The 21,741-nt window shown below is 44.5% G+C and overlaps 1 protein-coding gene across 1 annotated transcript; it reads right to left on the reverse strand.

Moving 5' to 3' along the window:
- Positions 1-10,802: 10,802 nt before the first annotated feature.
- Positions 10,803-20,399, reverse strand: LOC119163380 (mitochondrial ribonuclease P protein 1 homolog). Its single transcript, XM_037415362.2, has 5 exons — positions 19,512-20,399; positions 16,694-17,033; positions 15,738-15,837; positions 13,272-13,454; positions 10,803-10,916 (listed from the first exon to the last, which is right to left on the reverse strand). The coding sequence occupies exons 1-5, from the start codon at positions 20,121-20,123 to the stop codon at positions 10,868-10,870; spliced, it is 1,284 nt and encodes a 427-aa protein (XP_037271259.2). The 5' UTR covers positions 20,124-20,399; the 3' UTR covers positions 10,803-10,867.
- Positions 20,400-21,741: the final 1,342 nt, after the last annotated feature.

Below are 21,741 nucleotides of genomic sequence, written 5' to 3' on the forward strand. Positions count from 1 at the left end.
ACCCAAAAAATTGTTATAAAGAGAAATATGCGCACTTTTGCTTCGTGAACAAGCTGCCGGAAGGATTTTGCGAATACGTTTCATGTTAGATAAGTTACAAGGATTAGAACGACGGTTTCAGCTGTTTTCAAATTTTCGCGCAGCCTCACCACCTTTCTCCCTCACAGGGAGGGAAAGGTGTAGCTTGTCGCAGAGACTGGTTTATACCAATCGACGAGCTGCAGGCATTGTCAAGTCGCCAATCGGCTACTTTACTTCGGGCTTAGAAAAAGAGCGCGGGAATCGTTTTTGAAATGAAGGATCTGTGGGGCGCACAGCACTGTGATACCCTGAGAATGTGATTGCTGCGGTCTACTCTATGAATAGCCAAGCTTCCTTGGGAGGGTGTAAAACACAGTATGAGCCTGTTGACTGGCTCTCTAAAGGGGGCATTTTTTTAAATTCTGTTCTGTAATATAGAGGGCCAATGAGTCGGGGGTCATTTCAATCACTCTAAATGTAGTTTCTGTTTAGGTTTCAGTGTTTCATTCAAAAAGTTATGTCATAAATCACTTTTTCAAGTAATCACTAAATGACCTCAGTATCGCAGTTTATTGCCTTATGAAATGATAGCTGCAAAAATTTTCTGAATCTATCGAGAATGAGTGCAGTTACAAGTAAGCTTTCTTTGCCGTTTCATGATGACAAAATTTGGCTAAAATGTTCCAAGCAGTGTCTGCTATCAGCAAGATACATTTTTCCACAAAACTCTTGGGGTGGGGGTGATTCATGACCTTTTTAAAGAAGATATTTTGATGATGACATTGCAGAAAAAAATTTCCTTGGATAATCCTGAATTTTCTTGCAGTTGTGTAGTTTTGAAAGCTCGCATTCCATGGTGGCATTCAGTCCATGCTATAAATGCCACAACCATTTCTTCTGGGATAAAGTGACGTTACGGGAGCTTTATAGTTCTGCAAAAGTGCCGCATATTTTTTTGAGTTACTAATGTGGATAACACAACTGTCGGAACAATTCATCTACATACTGAAGCTCTGTGGTAGGAGTTGTCAAATTTTTTGGCTTGGAGAACCTCCTGAGTGCTTCAGTGCCCCTAACTTAAGCTCTTAAGTCGTGTAATTTTAGCATGAAGAAAATCTGCAGTAAGGGCGAGGAGAGTGTGTACAAAAACTCTTCTGGATATGTGCAACCAAACTACTAAGGCTACCGCAGCTTTGGTCAGTGGTCTTTAATCTAAAAGGCCATCGCTGTTGATGTGAAATAACAAGACATAGACAGGTGACTTCTCCTCCCCTTCTCTCTTTCTGCACTGCTCTGTGAGTCATGTAAAATACTGGCCAACGCCTCCTTCATTTCTTTCAGTGCCAGTACAAACACATGCTATGCTCTTCAACGGGAGCCGTCAGTCCGCCTTAGTTCAGAGTGTGGTCATGATGCGAAGCCGCATGAGAGGTAGGGCTGCTTGCATCACAGGTGCATTAGAGCGCTTTCCCAGGGAGATGCAATAGTTGCGTGTCCCTCTACAATATCTTGCATCTGTCGGATTTGGTTCGAAGGAATGCTGCCTCCACATCAATGCGCAGCACATGCAGTAGCGTTGCTGTGACGATTCCCCATTGGTTGCCCGTGTAGTGCCACGAACAGCAACAAGCTATCTCTAAGCACTGTATCTGATATAAAGCCAGCATGAGCGATATTATTGTCAACACGAGGAATGCAAGACGCTGCCCCTCAGATCTGTACACGACTGAATGAAAAATTATTTTATATTTCAATCGTAAGGCACTCCATGAGCCATCCTCTTCCCCCCATGACCGCAAAGTACACCCGAAGGCTAGGCAACGGACAAGAGCAGGAAAGGGCTAGAGGAGACGGTGGTGGACGGCTGAACTGGCCTCACCTGGCTGGCATTGATAAAATACAGGCGGCGCTGCACTGGCTAACCATACAGTGCCATCGTCAGGAATGCACATTGTGAGCATTGCGTTCATGCAGAATGAGGTGCTGGATGTGCAAAGGCCTGTTTCATTTTTCGCAAAAGAAATCATGCCTGTCAAACTGCCGAACACCAGTTGTAAGGTTAAGCCTAAATGCTGGAAAAGTGCACAGCTAGCACAAGGCAGTGCTCCTTGCACATGTCAAAGTGCTCGTAGTGCATTTCAATTGCAGAACCAATGTAGTGCAGTGGCAAATCGGTGTGCATAAGAACTGTATCACATGATCACGGATGCGCTAGCCTGGCACAGGAAACTACGGTTTCCACCTTCCTTTGACACAGCAACATTGCTGGTGATGCTCGCATGACATTGTGGATGCTACTGTGGATGCAGGGGAATGATATTAAAAAAAAAAGTGCTTTAATCTGTAGCCTAGAGCAATGAACTTTTTTCTGTTAACATAGGCTTTCATGCTGAGTTCTAATGTGTTATTATTTTTATAGTAAGTTGCACAGTTTTCGTTTTGTATCATGACAGTTTATAAAATATAGCTCATCTTGGACACGCTTATTCAGCCTTTAAATTTTTATGGTTATCAGCCGTTAATGGCTCATATTGCTGTACATTACCTGTACAACTCAAATTACTAACAAAAAAGTGTTTGACATTTTAATGAACAAGAAAAAGTGTGATGTAATAATTCTTAAAATGTGCAGCCCATAATAATTGCTTTGAGTTTATTATACTTGTATACGTGATAACACATTTTAAAGGAAATAATTTTTCTCCGTTAATGAATATGTTAAGATTTCATCACAATCTAGTCATCAGAAGTATCAAAAACATGATGTCCAAATTCAGGAAGTTGACCAAAATTGCATCTTGAGAAAAACACATTTTAAGGGTAGAAATAAAAGCACATCTATATGGCAAAGATATGAATGATTTCTTCCATCATGAGAACTTTGAAATCATGGTTATATTGAGTATGTGGCTTTGGGGGAACACCTCATGCAATGGCAAGCAGCCAGGTGGCAATTTCCAGGGGACTCCAGGCAATGAGCTCTCTTTAGTGCTAATTGTCTAGAGCTCTTAAAAGTGCCTTGCAATACTTGTTGAGCACGGTCAGAAAACTCTGCCAATTGGTAGTCTAGGCTCCTGAGAACATGCGAGGCAAATATTATAGCATGGCACGCGACCTGAAATTCACAATACATTGCTAGAAATAGCTTTCTCTTCTCTCGACAAATTATGCTACTAGCTCAAAAGTCAGTCGTCACAGCCATTGTATCATCTATTGGCTTATTTGAGCATGGCATGCTCAGTCATTAGAGGATTAGAGGGGGCCACTGCGGGAGGCCGCAACTTGTCCGCGCGTCTGTGCGATCACACTGAAAAGCCGCGTATTCAAAGGAAAAAAAAAAAAGAAAGAAATTGCGCTAGCTCTTGAGGGGCACATGGCTTTTCTTTCCCTGTGCCATTCCTTTCTGCTTAGCTCCCAACACTTTTGTCTGGACAACAGAAGAGAATGCGATTGCACTGTGCGACAAATCTTTTTAACTCTGCTCGTACTGGGCGGATTCTAAAAATTTTGGCGGTGGTGAATTTGTGAGGCGATTAGCTCCTTTAGTGAATTCATTCCATAGCTACTTTACAAAGCGTTGCAGGGCCTTCTTAAAGAGCCTTGTTCTTATTAAAAGTGATTTTAACCTGCTTTGGGTTTAATTAAAACCTAAATTTTTTAGCGTTGAGAGTGAAAAAAAAAAGCTAGAGGAAGTAAAACAAATATGTAGTTTTAAAAAAACTTGCATTTTTGGAGTAGCATCTCCTCTTAGGTGAGGCAGTAGCCAGTGCACAATTAAGGTATATTTATAGTATGAAGCTCCAGAAGGCGGTTATCTATACAGGCTCGCTTAGTGTTGTCAAAGCTTTGAAATCACTAAAAACGGACAAAAATCCGATTTTGTCTAACTCGTTTCAGCTCTGCGCAAAGTGTATCTAGCAGAACAACATGTAATAATATGCTGGGTTTCAGGCCATAGGGACATTGAAGGCAATGTGCTTGCTGACAGAATGGCTACTACCATAGGAACAGAATCTAGAAACCTTTCTATAGGTCTTCCTGCCTTAGATCTTAAAACATTTGTGTGCAGAAAGGTGAGTGACTACTGGCAGCGATTGTGGGATGCTAGGGCTTCGAACAAACTTCACCTAATCAAAGCACAGATGGGAAAATGACCTCCTTGTAGTTAAGTGCAACGCACTGAAGTCATGCTCTGCTGGCTAAGAATAGGCCATACATACGATACGCACACCTACCTGCTCCTTGGCAGTAATCCTGAGTGTGGCGAGACACTAACAGTCCTTCACACATTATTGGAATGCCGGAGACTTGACACACTAAGAAGAAAGCACTTTCCACTGGCGTATAAACAGAATATACAACTACACTCAGTGCTATTCCTTGGCTCAGACCCCTTATTCAACACAGGCTCGATTCTTGGCTTTTTAAATTATTATCGAACACTCCGTGTTATTGCCCCAACAGTGTCGTAGTTCAGCCTCTTAGGAGAGGCTGCTGCTGCGATAGGCTTAAGAGGCGCATGTCTCCAAGCCCTTGAGGTCAAGCAAGGATGCTGTCGAGGCATTAGTGCCATTTCCACGAAACATCGCAATTTTTAATCTCTTGTCAACTACCTCTAATCTATTTTAACCTCCTACCACCTGGAAATGTAGCTCATCGCCCACCCCAGTACATGCACCGAACCTCCATTTGTTGTATATATCTCTTTTAGGTCTTTTTACAGCCACGATATCATTAACACATTATTACTCATGATTCATCGACATTCCAACATAAATTGACAAAGCGCTCTTTCCAGCCTTGGCCCTTGCGCCACAAAACACCATTACGTCATCATCATCAAGCCAGTGCACAATGATGTCATGACACTCCCACTTTCTGTATGTTTAAAACAAAACTGGTTTATACCAGTACGTGTTGAAAATTATTTAGGTTGCTGCAACACTTGCCATTACTACCAGCATTTTCTCCATGGTTTAAAAGCACTTTCCTTTCGATCAATAAAAAATGTGTCGGAAATCTGGTATCAGTGCTAGACTTCAACTTCAAACAATATTGCCACAGGCATGGAACGAGGTTTAGCCATGCCAATGCGAGTATGTGCCATGGTGTGAAAGAAGAAGAGCACGGTTGGTGTGCTCGTGCTCTAACGTTCGGTTCCGCTCGACGTCCAGTGCTGCTCCTGTGAACAGACGTGGTCGTTCTGTAATCACGTGACATTTTCTGGTGGAGGTGCTGGGTAGTGTTGTATGCACTGCAATCAGCAGCAAGGTCCCGACACTAGTCGCGACTTGGAAGAACCAGCTGACCTATGGGGTAGCAGGCGACAACTAGGCCTACCTCCTGAATTCGGACCATTTCCACAACTCGGCAGTACTATGGCCAGTACGGGAACGCAAACCCAAAAAACATCAATGCTGCCTCCTCCATGGTTCTTCAACGTCCCGCGAACTCCGAAGCCGTTCCACGGTGACCCTTACGAGGACGTCGACGACTGGCTTGACGACTACAACCGTTGCGGCAGCGTCAACGAGTGGAACGAGCAGCGAAAGCTTCGGTATGTCTACTTTTATCTCGAGGACTCTGCGCGCACTTGGTTCGAAAACCATGAAGCCACTATGACAACCTGGCCAGAGTTTTGCAACCAGTTGCGAAATACCTTCCGAAGCTCTGACCGAAAGGAACAAGCGGAACGGCTCCTCAATTCCCGAAACCAGCGTCCGAACGAGTGTTGCCATGTTCGTTGAGGACATGTCGCGGCTGTTCAGGCGAGCCGACTCCTCAATGACCGAAGAGAAGAAGGTGCGCCTCCTAATGCGGGGAGTGAAAGAACAGCTGTTTGCGGGACTAGTGCGGAACCCTCCCAGCACTGTAGAGGATTTCCTCCGCGAAGCCACGACAATGGAAAGAATGCTAAGGCAGCATTCGTAGCAGTATGAGCGTCCTGGCAGTCTTTCGTCAGTGTCGTCGGCCCTGCCAACACCTGACGTCACGACTATAAAAGACCTGACGGAGCTCGTGCGCAGTATTGTGCGCGAGGAGCTGCAAAAGCTGCACGTGGTGTCTTCTCTGCCCCATGTTGCTGCTCTAACGGATGTCGTTCGCGAAGAGGTCCGGAAGCTGGTGGGTGCACCCCATGACGACTCTGCGTGCAGCCGAAGTCCAACCTATGACGGCCCCGCGTCCAGCCGAAGCTCCTCTATTAACGTACGCGGAAGCACTACGTACTTCTGCACCGGCTGTTGGCTATCCGTCCCGTCCGTCCACCCTGCAGACAGCGCCGTCATTCTACTCAGGACCACCGCAGTACGGCAACCCACCCCTTACACGGAAATCCAGTGTATGGCGTGCTCCCGACAACCGGCCTCTATGTTATCACTGTGGTGAACCAGGTCACATCTACCGTGAGTGCGCCTACAGGCACATGGGTCTTCCTGGCTTTCGTCCGGATGCTCGTCGACCCAGAGATGGTGAGCGGCCCCGTGCTATCGCCGAATATTTGGCAAGCCAACGATCCTCAACCCTTCCGCGTCGCCAATCCCGCTCACCGTCTCCACGGCGTTCCACGTCACCTGGCCAACAATCGACCTTTGCGGACGTCCTTGCAGGAAGATCGCCTAGATCCACAAGCCCGCGCCGGGGAAACTAAGAACAGCGACCTCTGGGGGTGAGGCCGCTGTTGATCGACCGTTACAAGACCCTCCCCCGATCTGCCTGCCGACATCCGACGACATTCTTTCACCGACGTGTGCCATCGACGACAAACGTGTCTGCTCGTATCTGTGTCCTTGTCGACAACCACCCGCTGACCGCTCTGGTAGATACGGGTGCCGATTATTCTGTTATGAGCGCTGACCTTGCTGCACAGCTAAGAAAGGTAACGACACCTTGGGGACATGGAACCAACCTCCGGACTGCGGGAGGTCACCTATTGACACCACTAGGAATGTGCACTGCCCGCCTCCGAATTTGTGAGTCGACGTACATTGTTTCCTTCGTTGTATTGCGCGATTCTCGGAATAGATTTTCTCCGCGAGCATGGAGCCATTATTAACCTTCGCGACCTGCTCATAACGTTATCTAACGAGCATACAGCCTTACGAAAGGATGCAGTTGCGCCGACCACAACACTTCGAATTGCTGACGACACCATCGCACTTCCGCCGCGAGCCAGTATGTTGGTAACTGTGGAGAGGGACTGTGACAACAAGAGTAGTGGCATCGCGGAAACTAACCTCTCGATGCTCTTGGCTCGGCAGATTTGTGTCGCGCGTGCTATCGTCCAACTGAAACATCGGAGGACTCAGCTTCTGATCACGAATTTCGGCGGCCAGTACCAACACTTGGCAAAGCGAACAGTGATCGCGAACTTTGAAGCCATTGATGACGAAGAATGTTCCACTATCACTCCGATTGCCACCGCTGCCGAAGGTAACACTGTATTAGCCAGTACAGTTGACGTGAATTGCCAGCTATCCTCTGCGTAGCAGCAGCAGATACGCATGATTTTACGTACGTATAGTGACTGCTTTGCGTCCACCTCTAAAATCAAGCAGACCCCAACCGTGAAGCACCGCATTATAACGGACCCTACCGAACGGCCTGTACGACAGCACGCCTACCGCGTGTCGCAAAAAGAACAAGAGGCAATACGTTTTCAAGTGAAACAGATGCTCGACGACGACGTCATCCAACCCTCGAACAGTCCATGGGCGTCACCCGTCGTACTTGTTCAAAAGAAAGACGGCACTCTTCGATTTTGCGTCGATTACCGGAAGCTCAACAAAGTGACGAAGAGAGACGTCTACCCTCTCCCACGCATAGATGATTCACTGAATCGACTTCGACATGCCCGATATTTTTCCTCAATGGATTTACGCAGCGGCTACTGGCAGATCGAGGTCGATGAACGCGACAGGGAAAAAACAGCATTCATAACTGTAATTGTAATTGTAACTAACATAATTGTAATTGTAACATAATTGTAACTATACGCAGTTTCCATTATCTACCTTTGTCTTGTATGTGCTTGAATTCTTACTTATACATTTTTAGTTGATTTATGTTGCCTTCGTTATTTGCGCATCTGACACTTGTTTCTTTTTTTTGTCTTTTTTTCTTGTGTGTTATAAAATGTTGTTCCCACCCCCTCTGTAATGCCCTACGGGCCCTGAGGGTATTCTAATAAATAAATAAATAAATAACTCCCGATGGCCTCTACGAATTCAAAGTGTTACCATTTGGATTGTGCTCGGCACCGGCAACGTTCCAAAGGATGATGGACACTGTCCTGTCCGGTCTGAAGTGGGAATCCTGCCTCGTGTATTTAGACGACGTCGTTGTTTTTTCCAAAACATTTGAGCAACATTTACAACGACTTCAGTCCGTCTTCGTCGCTATTCGATCCGCAGGCCTATCGCTAAAACCGGAGAAGTGTCATTTCGGCTACGAAGAACTAAAGTTCCTCAGCCACCTAATCAGTCACGATGGCATTAGACCAGACCCAGAAAAGACCATGGCCGTTGCTGCATTTCCTCCACCTTCGAACAAACGGGATTTGCGCCGATTTTTGGGTCTCTGCACCTACTACAGGCGCTTTGTCCAGAGCTTTGCCTACATCGCTGAACCCTTTACCCGTTTAGCGAAGGAGGATACTCCTTTTGTGTGGGGTCCAGAGCAGAGAGCCGCTTTTTCCAAGCTTCAACAGTGCCTTCAGAGTGAACCCTTACTAGGGCACTTTGATGAACATGCCGCCACCGAACTTCACACTGACGCAAGCAACATCGGTCTTGGTGCAGTGCTCATCCAGTGGCAAGACGGCGCTGAACGTCCAATCGCTTATGCTAGTCGCATTCTGTCATCTGCGGAAACTAACTACTCAATCACGGAGAAGGAATGTCTTGCTGTTATTTGGGCGATAACAAAGTTCCGACCGTATCTGTATGGCCGTCCATTCAGAGTAGTTACGGACCATCATGCCCTCTGTTGGCTGGCCATTCTCAAGGACCCTTCAGGGCGCCTCGCGAGGTGGAGCTTACGTCTTCAAGAGTTTGAGGTTACAGTCGTCTACAAGTCGGGCCGCAGGCACACTGATGCTGATTGCCTTTCGCGCGCACCCCTCGCGACGACATCGAGTGACGATGATACCGATCGCCATTTTCTTTGTGCAGTCAGTGAATCTGACTTGGCCCAACAACAGTGGAATGATTCAGAGATCCGACAACTTATCAAATACCTTCAAGGTCACAGCTCGAGTCCACCATTGGCATTCGCACGTTCAGGGTCATTTTGTCTCCGCAACGACATCGTCTACAAAAAGAACTTCGAACCTTATGCGACTGAATACCTCCTCGTCGTTCCACCAGGGCTACGTGCTGACATTTTATCTGCCTGCCACGACGAGCCTTCCTCCGGCCACCTAGGATTCGCACGTACCCTTGCCCGGATTCGGACTCGCTACTACTGGCCAAAGCTCACCCAGGATGTCAAGCATTACGTTAAAACGTGCAATCATTGCCAGCGCCGTAAAGCCCCACCTGTGTGCCCTGCTGGTTTATTGCAGCCTGTTGCACCCCCGTCACAACCGTTTGAACGAATCGGCATGGACTTGCTTGGGCCCTTCCCGAAGTCCCATGATGGCAACCGCTGGGTTGTAGTCGCTACTGACTATTTAACCAGGTACTGCAAAACGAAAGCCCTACAACGAGGCACCGCCAATGAGATTGCGTATTTTTTCATCAACAACATCGTCCTCCGCCATGGAACGCCAACAGTTCTTATCACTGACCGTGGAACAGTCTTTACAGCCCAATTGATGCAATACGTTACAAGACTTAGTGGAACAGCTCATCGCAAAACGACCGCATACCATCCACAAACCAATGGTCTGACGGAGAGATTAAACAAGACGCTCGCTGACATGCTATCTATGTACGTCGACCGCGATCACAAAAACTGGGATGCAATTTTGCCATACGTAACGTTCGCTTACAACACTGCGGTTCAAGAGACTACAGGTTTCACTCCCTTCCGGTTGCTTCACGGCCGAGAAGCAATTACGATGCTTGATGCCATGCTCTTGCCTGACATGACCGATATTCCTACTGATGCGAACGACTTTATCCGGCTCGCCGACGCGGCCCGCCAGCTTGCACTCGAGCGGATCCGAAAACAACAACGAATCAACTCGCAGAGGTACAACTCCCGTCATCGCCATGTTATTTACCAACCCGGTGATCTGGTCTGGCTATGGATCCCCGTTCGCCAAAGGGGCCGCTCGGAAAAGTTACTTCACCGCTACTTCGGTCCTTATAGAGTACTACGGCGCCTCACAGATGTCAACTACGAAATTCTTCTAGAAGACACAGCTAAGCGATCTCGATCTTCCCAGCAGGCTGACATTGTTCATGTGTCACGGATGAAGCCATACTACCCCCGAGCCACCTGACACTGCTTCATCATGCGTCTTTGTGCGTGTACGTGATTACTTTAACTTTTAATCGGCATTTGTCATCGGGGTGGTACTTTTTTTTTCGAAGGGGGGGGGGGGGGGGTAATGCCACAGGCATGGAACAAGGTTTAGCCATGCCAATGCGAGTATGTGCCATGGTGTGAAAGAAGAAGAGGACGGTTGGTGTGCTCGTGCTCTAACGTTCTGGTTGGACGTCCAGTGCTGCTCCTGTGAACAGACGTTGTGGTCAATCTGTAATCACGTGACAATATCATTTTCACACCTGGAAGTTTCAGTATGTTTTCTGAATGAAAATAACAAACAGTTCAGCTGCAATCAAGGCAAGCAACTGCTGAGCACCTATTTATTTTCCTTCTTTCTCTACAACCTTTTTATTCAATGCTTGAATATTGCTTCTTTGTCCAAGTTGAACTTGTTCATCACCCTGGAGAAAAAAATACATCACAAACTAGTTTCAAACGTGATCGTAGTAGCAGTTATAAAATTGCAGCCAAAAAGAGCTTTGCCCTCTTTGTAAACTGACAGCAAGTTCACTTACTTTCAGTTTACAGAAGAGGTGCTGTGGGTGTAAACAGTTTTGATATTGACAAAGGATAACCATTTTTTTTAAGAAGATGCAATTTGAAATGAGTACTGTATTGACTATGTTGTAACGAACATCTTACACTTGCGCAGACCAGACTTTTGCCATTTCCCTTACAACTGAAACTTATGAACTCGAGCTCGCCGAATGCGAGACATTGTCTTTTGCTTATTTGTCTTCAATTTTTAATAAAGGCCAGAACTCGCACACATAAACCACCACCGCAGGGGGGAAAAAACCAAGGAATTTGCAAGATGTATTTCAGTTTCAAGACTAACGTACTTTGCTTTCATAATCTTTTGAGAATCAACCCATCGCTCCTTTTGTTCTAAGTAGTTTTCGACAATACAAACGAAACCAACGGGCACTTAAACCGAGGGAAGCATAGCAGACAACATTCGTAGTTTTTTAACTGCAGTGTAATGATTTCTGACCCGTATTAAAAGGAGTTAACAGTGGACGAACAATTACCCAATTGGTGTGATCTGAACTCGCAACCTTGAAGCTACGCATTTGATGCTCTACCGATTCAGTTAGAGGGGTCATGAAAGAAAAGGAAACTTGTAACTTTCCCTGTTTCAGTAAGGATTAGACATGCCGATTCCAAAATTTTTTGGCGCAATATTCGCACATAATTAATGACGCCCAATTAAAATCGCAATTTTCTTAGGCTCCTAAGCGACCATGCGACACTACTGGCTGCCATAAACACTAACGTTTGACGTTGCACTAAGAGAAGTCATTAACGTGTTGTTAGCTTTTTTTTCACTCTAAAATAATAGATTTAGAGAAACCTATTTTGAAAAATGCAGCAGTTTTAGCGCTCTCAGTTGTATGCTGTGCAAGTACTGCAAGTGATTAGCTTAATTCCGCTTTTAATTACATCCAGGCTTGGTCAAGTGCGCATTCTTGCCTTTCTGGCTGCCTTCGCTTGCTCAGTGTAGCACCCCTATTTTTCCTTACTGATTGACTTAGGTTGTGTTTTACAATGTTTTGGGGGGCTTAGCCCTCACTATGCTAGCCGTGTGAGCCATCAGACCATGTCACACAACTTATCCCAGTGAAAACGTTCTCATGGCACCACAATCAAGATGGTGTGATGCTACCAATCTTAATCAACTTCGACTCTGCAAGCATCACTGCGTCGCCATGTTTTGTCGATGACAGACACTTTTCATTGGTTTCCTTGAAGTGAAGTCAGCTGTACAGTTGAGGGGACTGCGAGCTGGGGAAACGAAATAGTGCTTTTATAACTAATTTAGGTATAGTAATGACTAGATGAATGTTCCTTGGCCCTTTTAAGACCAGGCACTCTCTCGTCCACTTAGTAACAAATTTATGTGCATTTTAAAGGAGTGCTGACAAAATATTTTGAAGGCGAAATAACTTGTGGGACCGGTTTGTGTGGACATGCACGCATCATCTACAAGATATCAACGAAAAATGTAGCCTGGAACATATTTAAAATTATTTTAAAGTACCTGTTGCAGTACCTTACGTGCACGTGAAACATGCCTCTGGTTTTTGAGTAAGCAACCAGAAGACCTTTTCAAGGACAAAGACCTTTTCAACCGAAAGAGGGGGCAGGCTTGCGTTGAAGTACAAAGGCTGATGTCATTGCCTCAGCAGTGCATTTTTTGAGAGGGCACTCCAATTACAAAGTCTTGGAGGAAGCATTCATTGCAGGCTGCCAACACGGTGCTCACGTGCACAGTTTTTTGTGTTCAGGTAGTCAGTTAAGTTTACGCAAAAAACATTCTGGGTCCCGTCTTACTCGGCATTCTCTGAAACGGAAACAGCGACTTCGCGGTATAAAGCCCTTTGCAAATAATTAAGCGTAGTGTGCTCGAGCAAACGATTTCCCAGCCATGATAAATGAGTTGTTAACTACTGATTGCAGCATAAAAAGCAAGGTGCAAAATTTTCATGTCAGTGCTCCTTTTATCCATGGAAGCGTTAGTAAGTGTGGTCTTTTTGCCGGAGGGTGTCATCTAGCACAACACCTACACTGGAGGTCGACTATGCTTTTTTTTAGCTGGACTTTCCATTGGTTTTATTAGCTGTGTCTAACAAAAAAATGATAATAAAATTAGCCGCTCAAAAATTCCCCTTCTTTTACGTTTGCTGATTTGATTACGAACAGGAAAAGAAAGCTGACAGTTGACCGTTGCAATGGTAAGTGGGGCCACAGCTCACCTCTGCTTCCTGTGTTCTTTCGTGACCTGGAACTGTTGTTCTGCTTGAAGCTGCTCGGCACTCTTAAGCTTCCTTCGAGGGATAGACTTGAATGCCTCGTTCCAATTCCTGGTCGCCTTCATGTCGAGAAGTATGCGGGTGATGTGGTTGAGAGCGAGCGTCTTGGACGCTGACTGACCCCAACTGTGTGCAACATGTAGCTTGTGAGCATTTACATTTCACAAATGGTATGACAAGCTAGCAAAGTCTGGACAAAGTATGCCTTAGTGTTTTAAAACAGATTTTCCGGTGATTAGGTATCAGCAAGTTACATTTTCCTTTACTTCTATTTGACAGGTATATATATAATGAATTACAGTAAATTATCGGAAAAAGCAAACCTCTCAAACGGAGCTGCTGATTGGAACAGCTGCCTCTCAAAAGACTGGTATGATACTTGTATTCTGCACCCCTGCACAGAACTCATGCTAAATAAAACACATGTCCCTGGTACCTTCTGGTTTCGTTCAATAAATCTACTGTATTGGATGCAATGAAGTAAATAAGAAATTTGCAATTTTTTACACTTATCAACATGCATACTTCAAACAAGTTGATATGTAAAAACATTTGAAATTTTGGGTGCTGAAAATTTCTGTTTGATTTTTTTTTTACTTTTTGCCTAAATTTCAGGTACAAAAAAGCATTAACTGAGCCCCTACCTCTGTCACATCCATCATGTTTTTGTCGAAACTAATGTTTTCTAGAGTCAGTACATTTGCAACCCTAGCAGAGCCCAAAAACAGCTTTTCCACAATACAAGAATATGATGAGGTGAAACATTTAATAATCTAAAGGAGTCACTTTTAATTAGATGTTGACTGTACAATTTTTGGGGGGAAGTTCAAATAGTAAAATTCCAGTGCAAATCGAATGAAATGGCAAACACGACTCGCAAAATATTCAAAATTTCAAATACTCTTACACCCCTGAATAAAACACATAAAACAGCATATCTTTTTTTCTTGCTTCAAATATTTGACAAAACATAGCAAATTTACTTTAATCAAGTCTGTACAGATGAATTATCTACCCAGGTGTATGTCATTCGCTAGAAAACCCCAAACAGATCATTCACAAATACAACACATTTATATTAACCAACTTCTTATTCGCAGACTTCACAGTCCATGTTTATATTCGGCAGATGTTTTTCTGACCTCCTCCTAATTTAAACGTGCACTCGCAATGTCTTGTTCATGCCTTCCACCTGTCCTCGGTTTCTTGCACAGCTTTAATCTCACTCAGAATCATACGAGAAGAAAATTGCCGTGAGATCATTGTACCACACTCCCATAAAGGCATGGAGAACTAAATAGCTAATGTCTAATTCAGATGAAGTTCAGGAGAGGATGGATGTTTGTGTTTTAGTTTAGTGGGCTTTTGTAAAAGGTGATTAACAAGATTTATAATACATTGTGGTGGAATAACAGATGTGGATACGTGCAGGTAGTAATGCACAGTTTTCAGAGATGGGGGTACGGCCTGCAAAGCTGCACTACCGTCTCAAAAATTGCACATGCCTTGTGTTGTTTTCCACATTGAGAGGGTAGAAAATGGGGGAGCATTCTGCTGAGTCATGGATGTCCTGAGCTAGCAGCAGCTAAGAATGATGATTTCACAGTTACCAGAATGGCAGTTTCATGCACTGACTGAGATTACTACCTTCTGACCTTTGCGCACACATTTCATCCTACAAGCTTTCTGAGTACGCGAGTGGCTGAGACATTTCTACGACAGCTGCCACTGACCATGTTTTCGAAAAGGTCCACATAGATAATATTTTCAAGCTACATTAAAATTTTCACAAAACAACGTGTATAAAACTGCACATACAACACTTCGACAATTCCTTCAGATAGACATAACGGGGGGCACTACAGTGTTGGTACAACTTCTACCAGGAATCGATTGTGTTGGTAGACCTGTATTCACCAAACTTGCTGGCTTTCACCTTAAAACACTTAATTTTCAGCATAACATTGCTGCATCGTGATTATGACTTACTTGAAATGTCCTTTTTAATGCTTATATTTTTTGTAGATGTACTTTTTAATAATTTTGAGATTGCATCTTCATCTAACTTCCTGTCAGTTTCCAGACAGAATGTGAGAAGGAAAGAAAGAGCATGAAAACACCCTTCACTGTACTTCTGACATGCCAATATGGCTCACTAATCAGCTATTCGGTATGCCTTCAAGAGCAACGAGAAGTGACCGTGCATAGTTCCTTAGGATAATGCGGGAACAGTACTTTGAGGCATTTCATGAGATCAATTTGCATTGCTTAGACTCCAGAAAGGCACAGGCATTGGTTAAATGATTCTGAACATGCCAAAATAAGTATAGCTCTCTAATTAGCTCACCAATGGCCCCCTGTGGAGATTCCCCAAACCTAGTTACAAGGCTAAAAAAAAAAAAGACTCACGGCAAGTACTCATCCAGAGGAAGTCTGGCAAAAGTGATTCCTTGTCTCTTTGCTCGCGCCAGGGAGATTGGCTGCTGAGTGCCAAGGTCAACCATCCCACCTGCAAAAATTAGCCATAAAATTGGGCTGTGCTGCATGCTTTGAAAACTACACTTACATGACAGCTTCATCAGCCAGAGCTATATAGTGTGCGCATAACTTGCATGAAATTTCTCGCTTCAATTTTTTTTTTCTGGTAACAAAAGGTCCACACCTCCCAGATTTCAGATGAAAAACGTAAATGGTAACTTCAATACTATGAGACATATTTCCAACAAACCAACTATGATTTAGGTATCTAGGAAGTCGATGAGTTGTGATGTCATGAAACAGTGACTTCCAAATTTAAGTAATGAGTGCAGTAGCCACACACAAGCACAGCTACAAAAAAAACTTGTGCGACATTTTCGCTTATTTCTGGTGCAATCAAAGCGCTCCTTCATCATCATCATCATGAGCCTACTTGTTACATGAACTTGGGAATATGTTTTAATGAAATGATGTCACCAACTCTATCCTAGCATTCATTGTTCGATTTCGAGCCTTTATGTCCACCAATAGATTATGTTTACAAGCAAGAAGCACGTGGACCCGCTATGCTAGCCAAGCAGGGAAAGAGCTATGATGGTGAGCTTATCGACATGCTCCATTTCTAGGTCGTGGCAGCTGCATTTTGATAGTGGCAAAATACAAAAACACCCATGCAGTTTGATTTAAGTGCATATAAAAAAAAAAACCCTAGGTGGTCAGAACTACTTCAAAGCCCCAACAACAGCAAACCTCATAATCATATCAAGGTTGTGGCATGAAGAAACCCAGACTCTAATTTCTTCATTCAAGAAGCATGTCATAGCAGTTCTAAGTTAAAATTTGAATCAGTATTCCTATGAAAAAATGGCAGTTTTGTTTAGCCCTACCTATGATGTAGATAGCGTCGTCGCTGTAGCGAAGTGGCTGCCTTGCATCGGGTGTCAGATAAACCAACTTTTCCTTTGGGAACATGTCAAGGTAGCTGTTATCACTGACCGTGATGAGGCAATTAGGCTTGTCCAAGTGGGGCATGGCCTCGTACAATTTTTTCCTGTACTGCTTGCCTTTCAGACCACAGAACACCACATTAAATGGGTCCGCAGAGAGCCTGTTTACAGCGTACACTTCTTGCAACTGGTAGGCGGCGTTGGTCACCTCGCGGCGCGTCATTTCCTCCTCGTAGTCTAGGTCAAACACCAGTGTTTGCCCAAACATAGTGGCATAGGCCTGCGAAACAAGACGAACAATTGAAAACACATCATGCAAGCCATCAGTGCAATGCAAGCAGATGCGAAAGTTGTAACCACAGTTGAAAATGTGCAATCAGCAAACCACTCAATTAGCAGAAGTGGTGCCTTGGCCATGGTAATTTCAGTCTAATAACGTTTGCTGTCGGGCTAGTTGGTGCAGAGCTGAACTTGATTTGATGACGTAAATATTTAGACAGGAGCAAAGAAGACGTGGAAAAGTGCACTTTCCATGTCTTCTTCGCTCCTGTCTAAACATTTGCGCCATCTATTCAAGTTCAGTAATTACAGTCCAAGACAATAACATTGCAGTTACTGTCCTCAGCAGTCCTTAAGATTGTGGTTTCTGCCAAATATAATTTTAGCAATAAGTCATCATCATCACCAGCCTGACTACGTCCACTGCAGGACAAAGGCCTCTCCAATGTTCCGCCAGTCAACTCGGTCCTGTGCTTGCTGCTGCCAATTTATACCCGCAAACTTCTTAATCTCATCTGCCCACCTAACTTTCTGTCTCCCCCTAACCCGCTTGCCTTCTCCAGGAATCCAGTTAGTTACCTTTATTGACCAGCGCTTATCCTCTCAACGTGCTACATGCCTGGCCCATGTCCATTTCCTCTTCTTGATTTCAACTATGATATCCCTAACCCGATTTGTTTCCTAATCCACCCTGCTCTAAGTACATAGCTCCAAATAACTTAATTAAATCAGATATGACTGCATAAGCAACGAATGCAAATTCCAGTTAGATTGTTGCAGAAATGCAAGTACCACGATGAATTGGGTTATTTTGTTTATGATGGCTTAGTGATACACTTATGGTAGAGAAACACTGCAACACAATTTGTAGTGTTATGCTGCTACAAGGGTATGAATGGCAATGGTGTTATTTGTGTTTCTCTACTATACGCATATCACTAAGCCATGTTTCTGTAGGAGCTTTCCAAGTACTCATCGACTGTCCTCAATATCAGTGTTTTTTGCCTGCCGAATCGATCAATGCAAAAAATTTCAGAATTTCTCAAGTATGAACGTAGTTACATGAATTTCTCACATGTCTTAATATCATTCTTCTTTCATCCCAACAAGCATGATAGAAGCTACACAATGATTACTGACACACGGAAAAGAAGCTATGTCATGCGCGCATCACGAAGTACAACCATTCTATCCTGATGCGATTCTGGCGTGTGCTAGAGTTGCTACTGTGTACTTTTAGCAGTGCCTGGCACATGGCAACACCCTCCGGCAAGAAGTGCATTTGGCCTACACAGCACTATTGGTTTATGGTAACTATCCGTCATTACCATGGTGTGATGAAGGATCTGTTATAAAACGAGCCTCCGAGGGGAATAAGTATGGGACTCTGTATGATGATAAGGCACTTGACAAACTGCCAATTTTGCACCCTGCTTGTGAACTCTCCTAGACATGTTCAATTGAAATATTGGTGGAACTGGTCTCAGCAGTGTCTGCCTTCCACTGCATATATATATTTTTTACCAAGTGTGAAAGGTGGTTTAAGGCCCTTTGATACACATAGTAATTAGTACCCTGTCATGTGGAACTTGTCATGTGTAAAGAGGCTTCGAACCATTTTCTTTGAATGTCTCAAAAAGACAGTGGGGTGAATGAGAATGTGTGTGCTCTGCTTACTAAAGCACAAGTTTAACACTCTTCAGCAGTCTGTACTATGGTCATGCATAGGAACCTTCATCAGTGCTACTGGGATATATTTCATTTGTCCTGTCCACTCGGCCGTGAGATAGTCATTGTCGTGTTCTCCTTGAAGCAAAGAGTTTGAGTGACTCAAAAACTTATATTCTGTTGTCATAAAGACCTGTAGTACCAAAATTTATATGTTGATTGCAAGTGGTATGATCGCAAGTAGTAAAGACCATAGATGGAGCATCGGTAGAAAAAAGACAGTTTTTTTTTTAGGGAATTTGATGACACTATAGGAACATTATTGATCATACATGCTGTAGATGTTCATGCATCTTAACCACATCATGAACTTTATTATAATAAATAGGACATGTATATATTGTTTGTTCATCTACTAATTAAGGGGAAATATGTTGCTTCAACATCCCTAATAAAATTAAACAACAGGGATCACAATACCAAGGCATACTTTAGCTAATGCTCCTAGGGAGTAAAATAGGAGCTATAGTTTAGTTACTACTACATACTCTATATATAGTTTGGCAAAGATGCGTATTTTTTAATTTTACATATTACTTTTTCGGTAATTATTGCCACGAATACCAGTAGTAGAAGGGGATCATCATCAAGACAAGAGAAGAACTTTGGGAGCTCGGCTTGAGCAAGTTGGTGTAGACGGATATCTTCAGTTCGCGCCGAAAAGTTTTCATCAGGTATGAAACTTTGGGGTAAGCAGTGCGACACTGCGTAATAAAAGTAAACCACAACTGAGGATGTCGCGCACCCCTACCTGTCTGTAGTTGTAGTAATTGTGCATCGCCTGATCCCGGATGAAAAGAAAAAGTGAGTTTTCGATACCATACTGGATGTGGTTAATCGAGCCATCTTCGATGGCCCTCTTCAACTTCTCTTCCTTCGCGGCGATCCGCTCTAGCCTGAGTTTCTCCTTGCGTCGCCTCACAGCACGCGCCGACATCTCGGTCTTGAAGAGGTAGTTGAAGTACTTCGTTCTTTGCACCGGAGAACCCATACTGAGCAGTTCCTTCATGTCCCTAATGCTCAACACAGAAGGCACGCGTCCAACGGTGTCGCGACAGCTCACGTACTCGAGCAGGATCAAGTGAATCCGTCGTCTCGTTTCTTCGCTCGTCACGAGATCCTTGAAATCGTCCACCGTCATTTCGGCACTTTCGGCGGGTGCAGCATGTTCGTCGTTTTTCTCGTTCACAGCGCTAGTCGTTTTCGGAGCACCTGCTGCAATGGAAAACGATCGGAGAGCTAAAGGGGTCACGTTGTCTCTAGCGCTCGGTAAACATCCACCGAAGCGCGCGGCACTCACTCCCCACGCGGGCGCACAGCACCGGGATAAAAGTACAGCAATCCTTGAAATCACCCTAGCCATGTTAGCGGTTCCTGGTTGTTGTATTCCGGAATCTTCGCGATCTTCCACTGCGGTTCACGGAAATGGCGCTGTTTTCATGAAGAACTGGAACGACGCAGGGTACCGCACATGATCTGCGAGGTCGATAATCGTGGGACGTTTCACGCTTGTCAGTTGTCCCGTCGGTAAACAGTGATGCACACCACAATCGAAACTGAAGCGAGTGCCCTCAGAAGTGACGCACGGCTTGCAAAATGCAGACGCACATGGGGACCAACGATGTTTTTCTAGCTTTGACTCCGGCTGACTTCGGCTTAAACTTGCATGCTCGCACACGTTTTTTTTTTTATTTTGTCAAAATTGTGTAAAAACGGCATGCAAAAAACGCATAGAACTACCACAATTAATTTTTGTAGTTGAAATAAAATGTAATTAACATTTTTATTTATGTTATTGGACTTTTTGTTAAAATCATCTTTAATGACGCCATAGAGTTTTCTAAATATACTTTTAGGAAACCCAATAGATGACACCACCAGCCTCAAAAAAAAGCGCGCCAAGCTTGTCTGCTAGGCGACTGCATGGCCGAGTCTCTGCGCGCATCGATACGGTGATGCGTGTACTTACTGTGATGAACTAATTATTTTTCGTCAAACACCCACTGCTAAGCTTGAGAACAAGAATCGAGTGTAAAAACGAGAGCTGCGAGTATGAATCCAACAAAGTGTCCACGCCTACATTTGCCACGGAAAGTGAGTGGATCCGCAGTCCGTGCAAACGATGCAGTGACCAATGCAATGCATAGTGCCTTGATATTAGTCAATACGTGCCTTGACGAGTTGTCGGGAAACCTAAATCTTCGGTGACGCACAGTCCGTTTAGTTTTCTCATTGCAGGTCTACCTTTGCATGGTTCTAGGATGCAACTTGATCGTTATGGCAAGTAGATGACAGCTGTCATCTGTAAGGCAGCTTCGTCGTGGTTTTGTGGGCGTGCTGAACTGGAACTGATTCAGGCTGTCAGCGAACGCAGCATGCGTGATGGGAGTATTCTACGAGTTTTCAAGATATCGCAGTGCGCGTTCTACCGACTAAAAGGCATGCTCTGTGTTTTCTCCCTTTTCTTTCTACCATTTTGACTTACCACTACACGCGTGTTTCTGCGAAGCCAGAAATGGCGCATACGTACACAGCGGCCAACTGTTAAAGGGAGCATCGAGCTCGGAGTGCGTGTCTCCCATTCGGTGCCACATCCATCCCAAAACCATGATATGATTACGAAAGGCGCTGTAGTGGAGAGCTTTTGAAATTTCGACCGCCTGGGAGGTTCCACCTAAATATAAGCACTGCCTATATCATTCCGCCTCCATCAAAATGGAGACGGGAATCGTTTCCGCGACCTTTAGGTCAGCATATGAACACCGTAACCATTAAACCACCGCGGCGGGTGAGGGAAGTATTTGAGGATCAAGATGTAACTATTTTAACGCATTTAGCGCGTGGTCCATTACGCCAACACAGTCATGTATTACACACCGTATCGAAATACCCAATGAAGTGGACGAGCAAGCGCCTGTCGTCGAAGCTACACCGTGGTCGTAGAACATATGGCATGTAATTCAAAGGTTATTTGCGGGTTT

The sequence above is a fragment of the Rhipicephalus microplus genome, chromosome 9 (assembly GCF_043290135.1).
Source record: "Rhipicephalus microplus isolate Deutch F79 chromosome 9, USDA_Rmic, whole genome shotgun sequence".
In the NCBI taxonomy this organism is placed as follows: Eukaryota; Metazoa; Arthropoda; class Arachnida; order Ixodida; family Ixodidae; genus Rhipicephalus; species Rhipicephalus microplus.

Bases quoted from the DNA above. Each gene is read 5' to 3' on its own strand.
- LOC119163380 (XM_037415362.2), bottom strand. From the start codon at position 20,123: ATGGCTAGGGTGATTTCAAGGATTGCTGTACTTTTATCCCGGTGCTGT. The intron at 17,034-19,511 runs GTAGGGGTGCGC...CTTGTTTCGCAG, and splicing joins ATTACTACAACTACAGACAG to GCCTATGCCACTATGTTTGG. The intron at 15,838-16,693 runs GTAGGGCTAAAC...TAATTTTTGCAG, and splicing joins CGACGCTATCTACATCATAG to GTGGGATGGTTGACCTTGGC.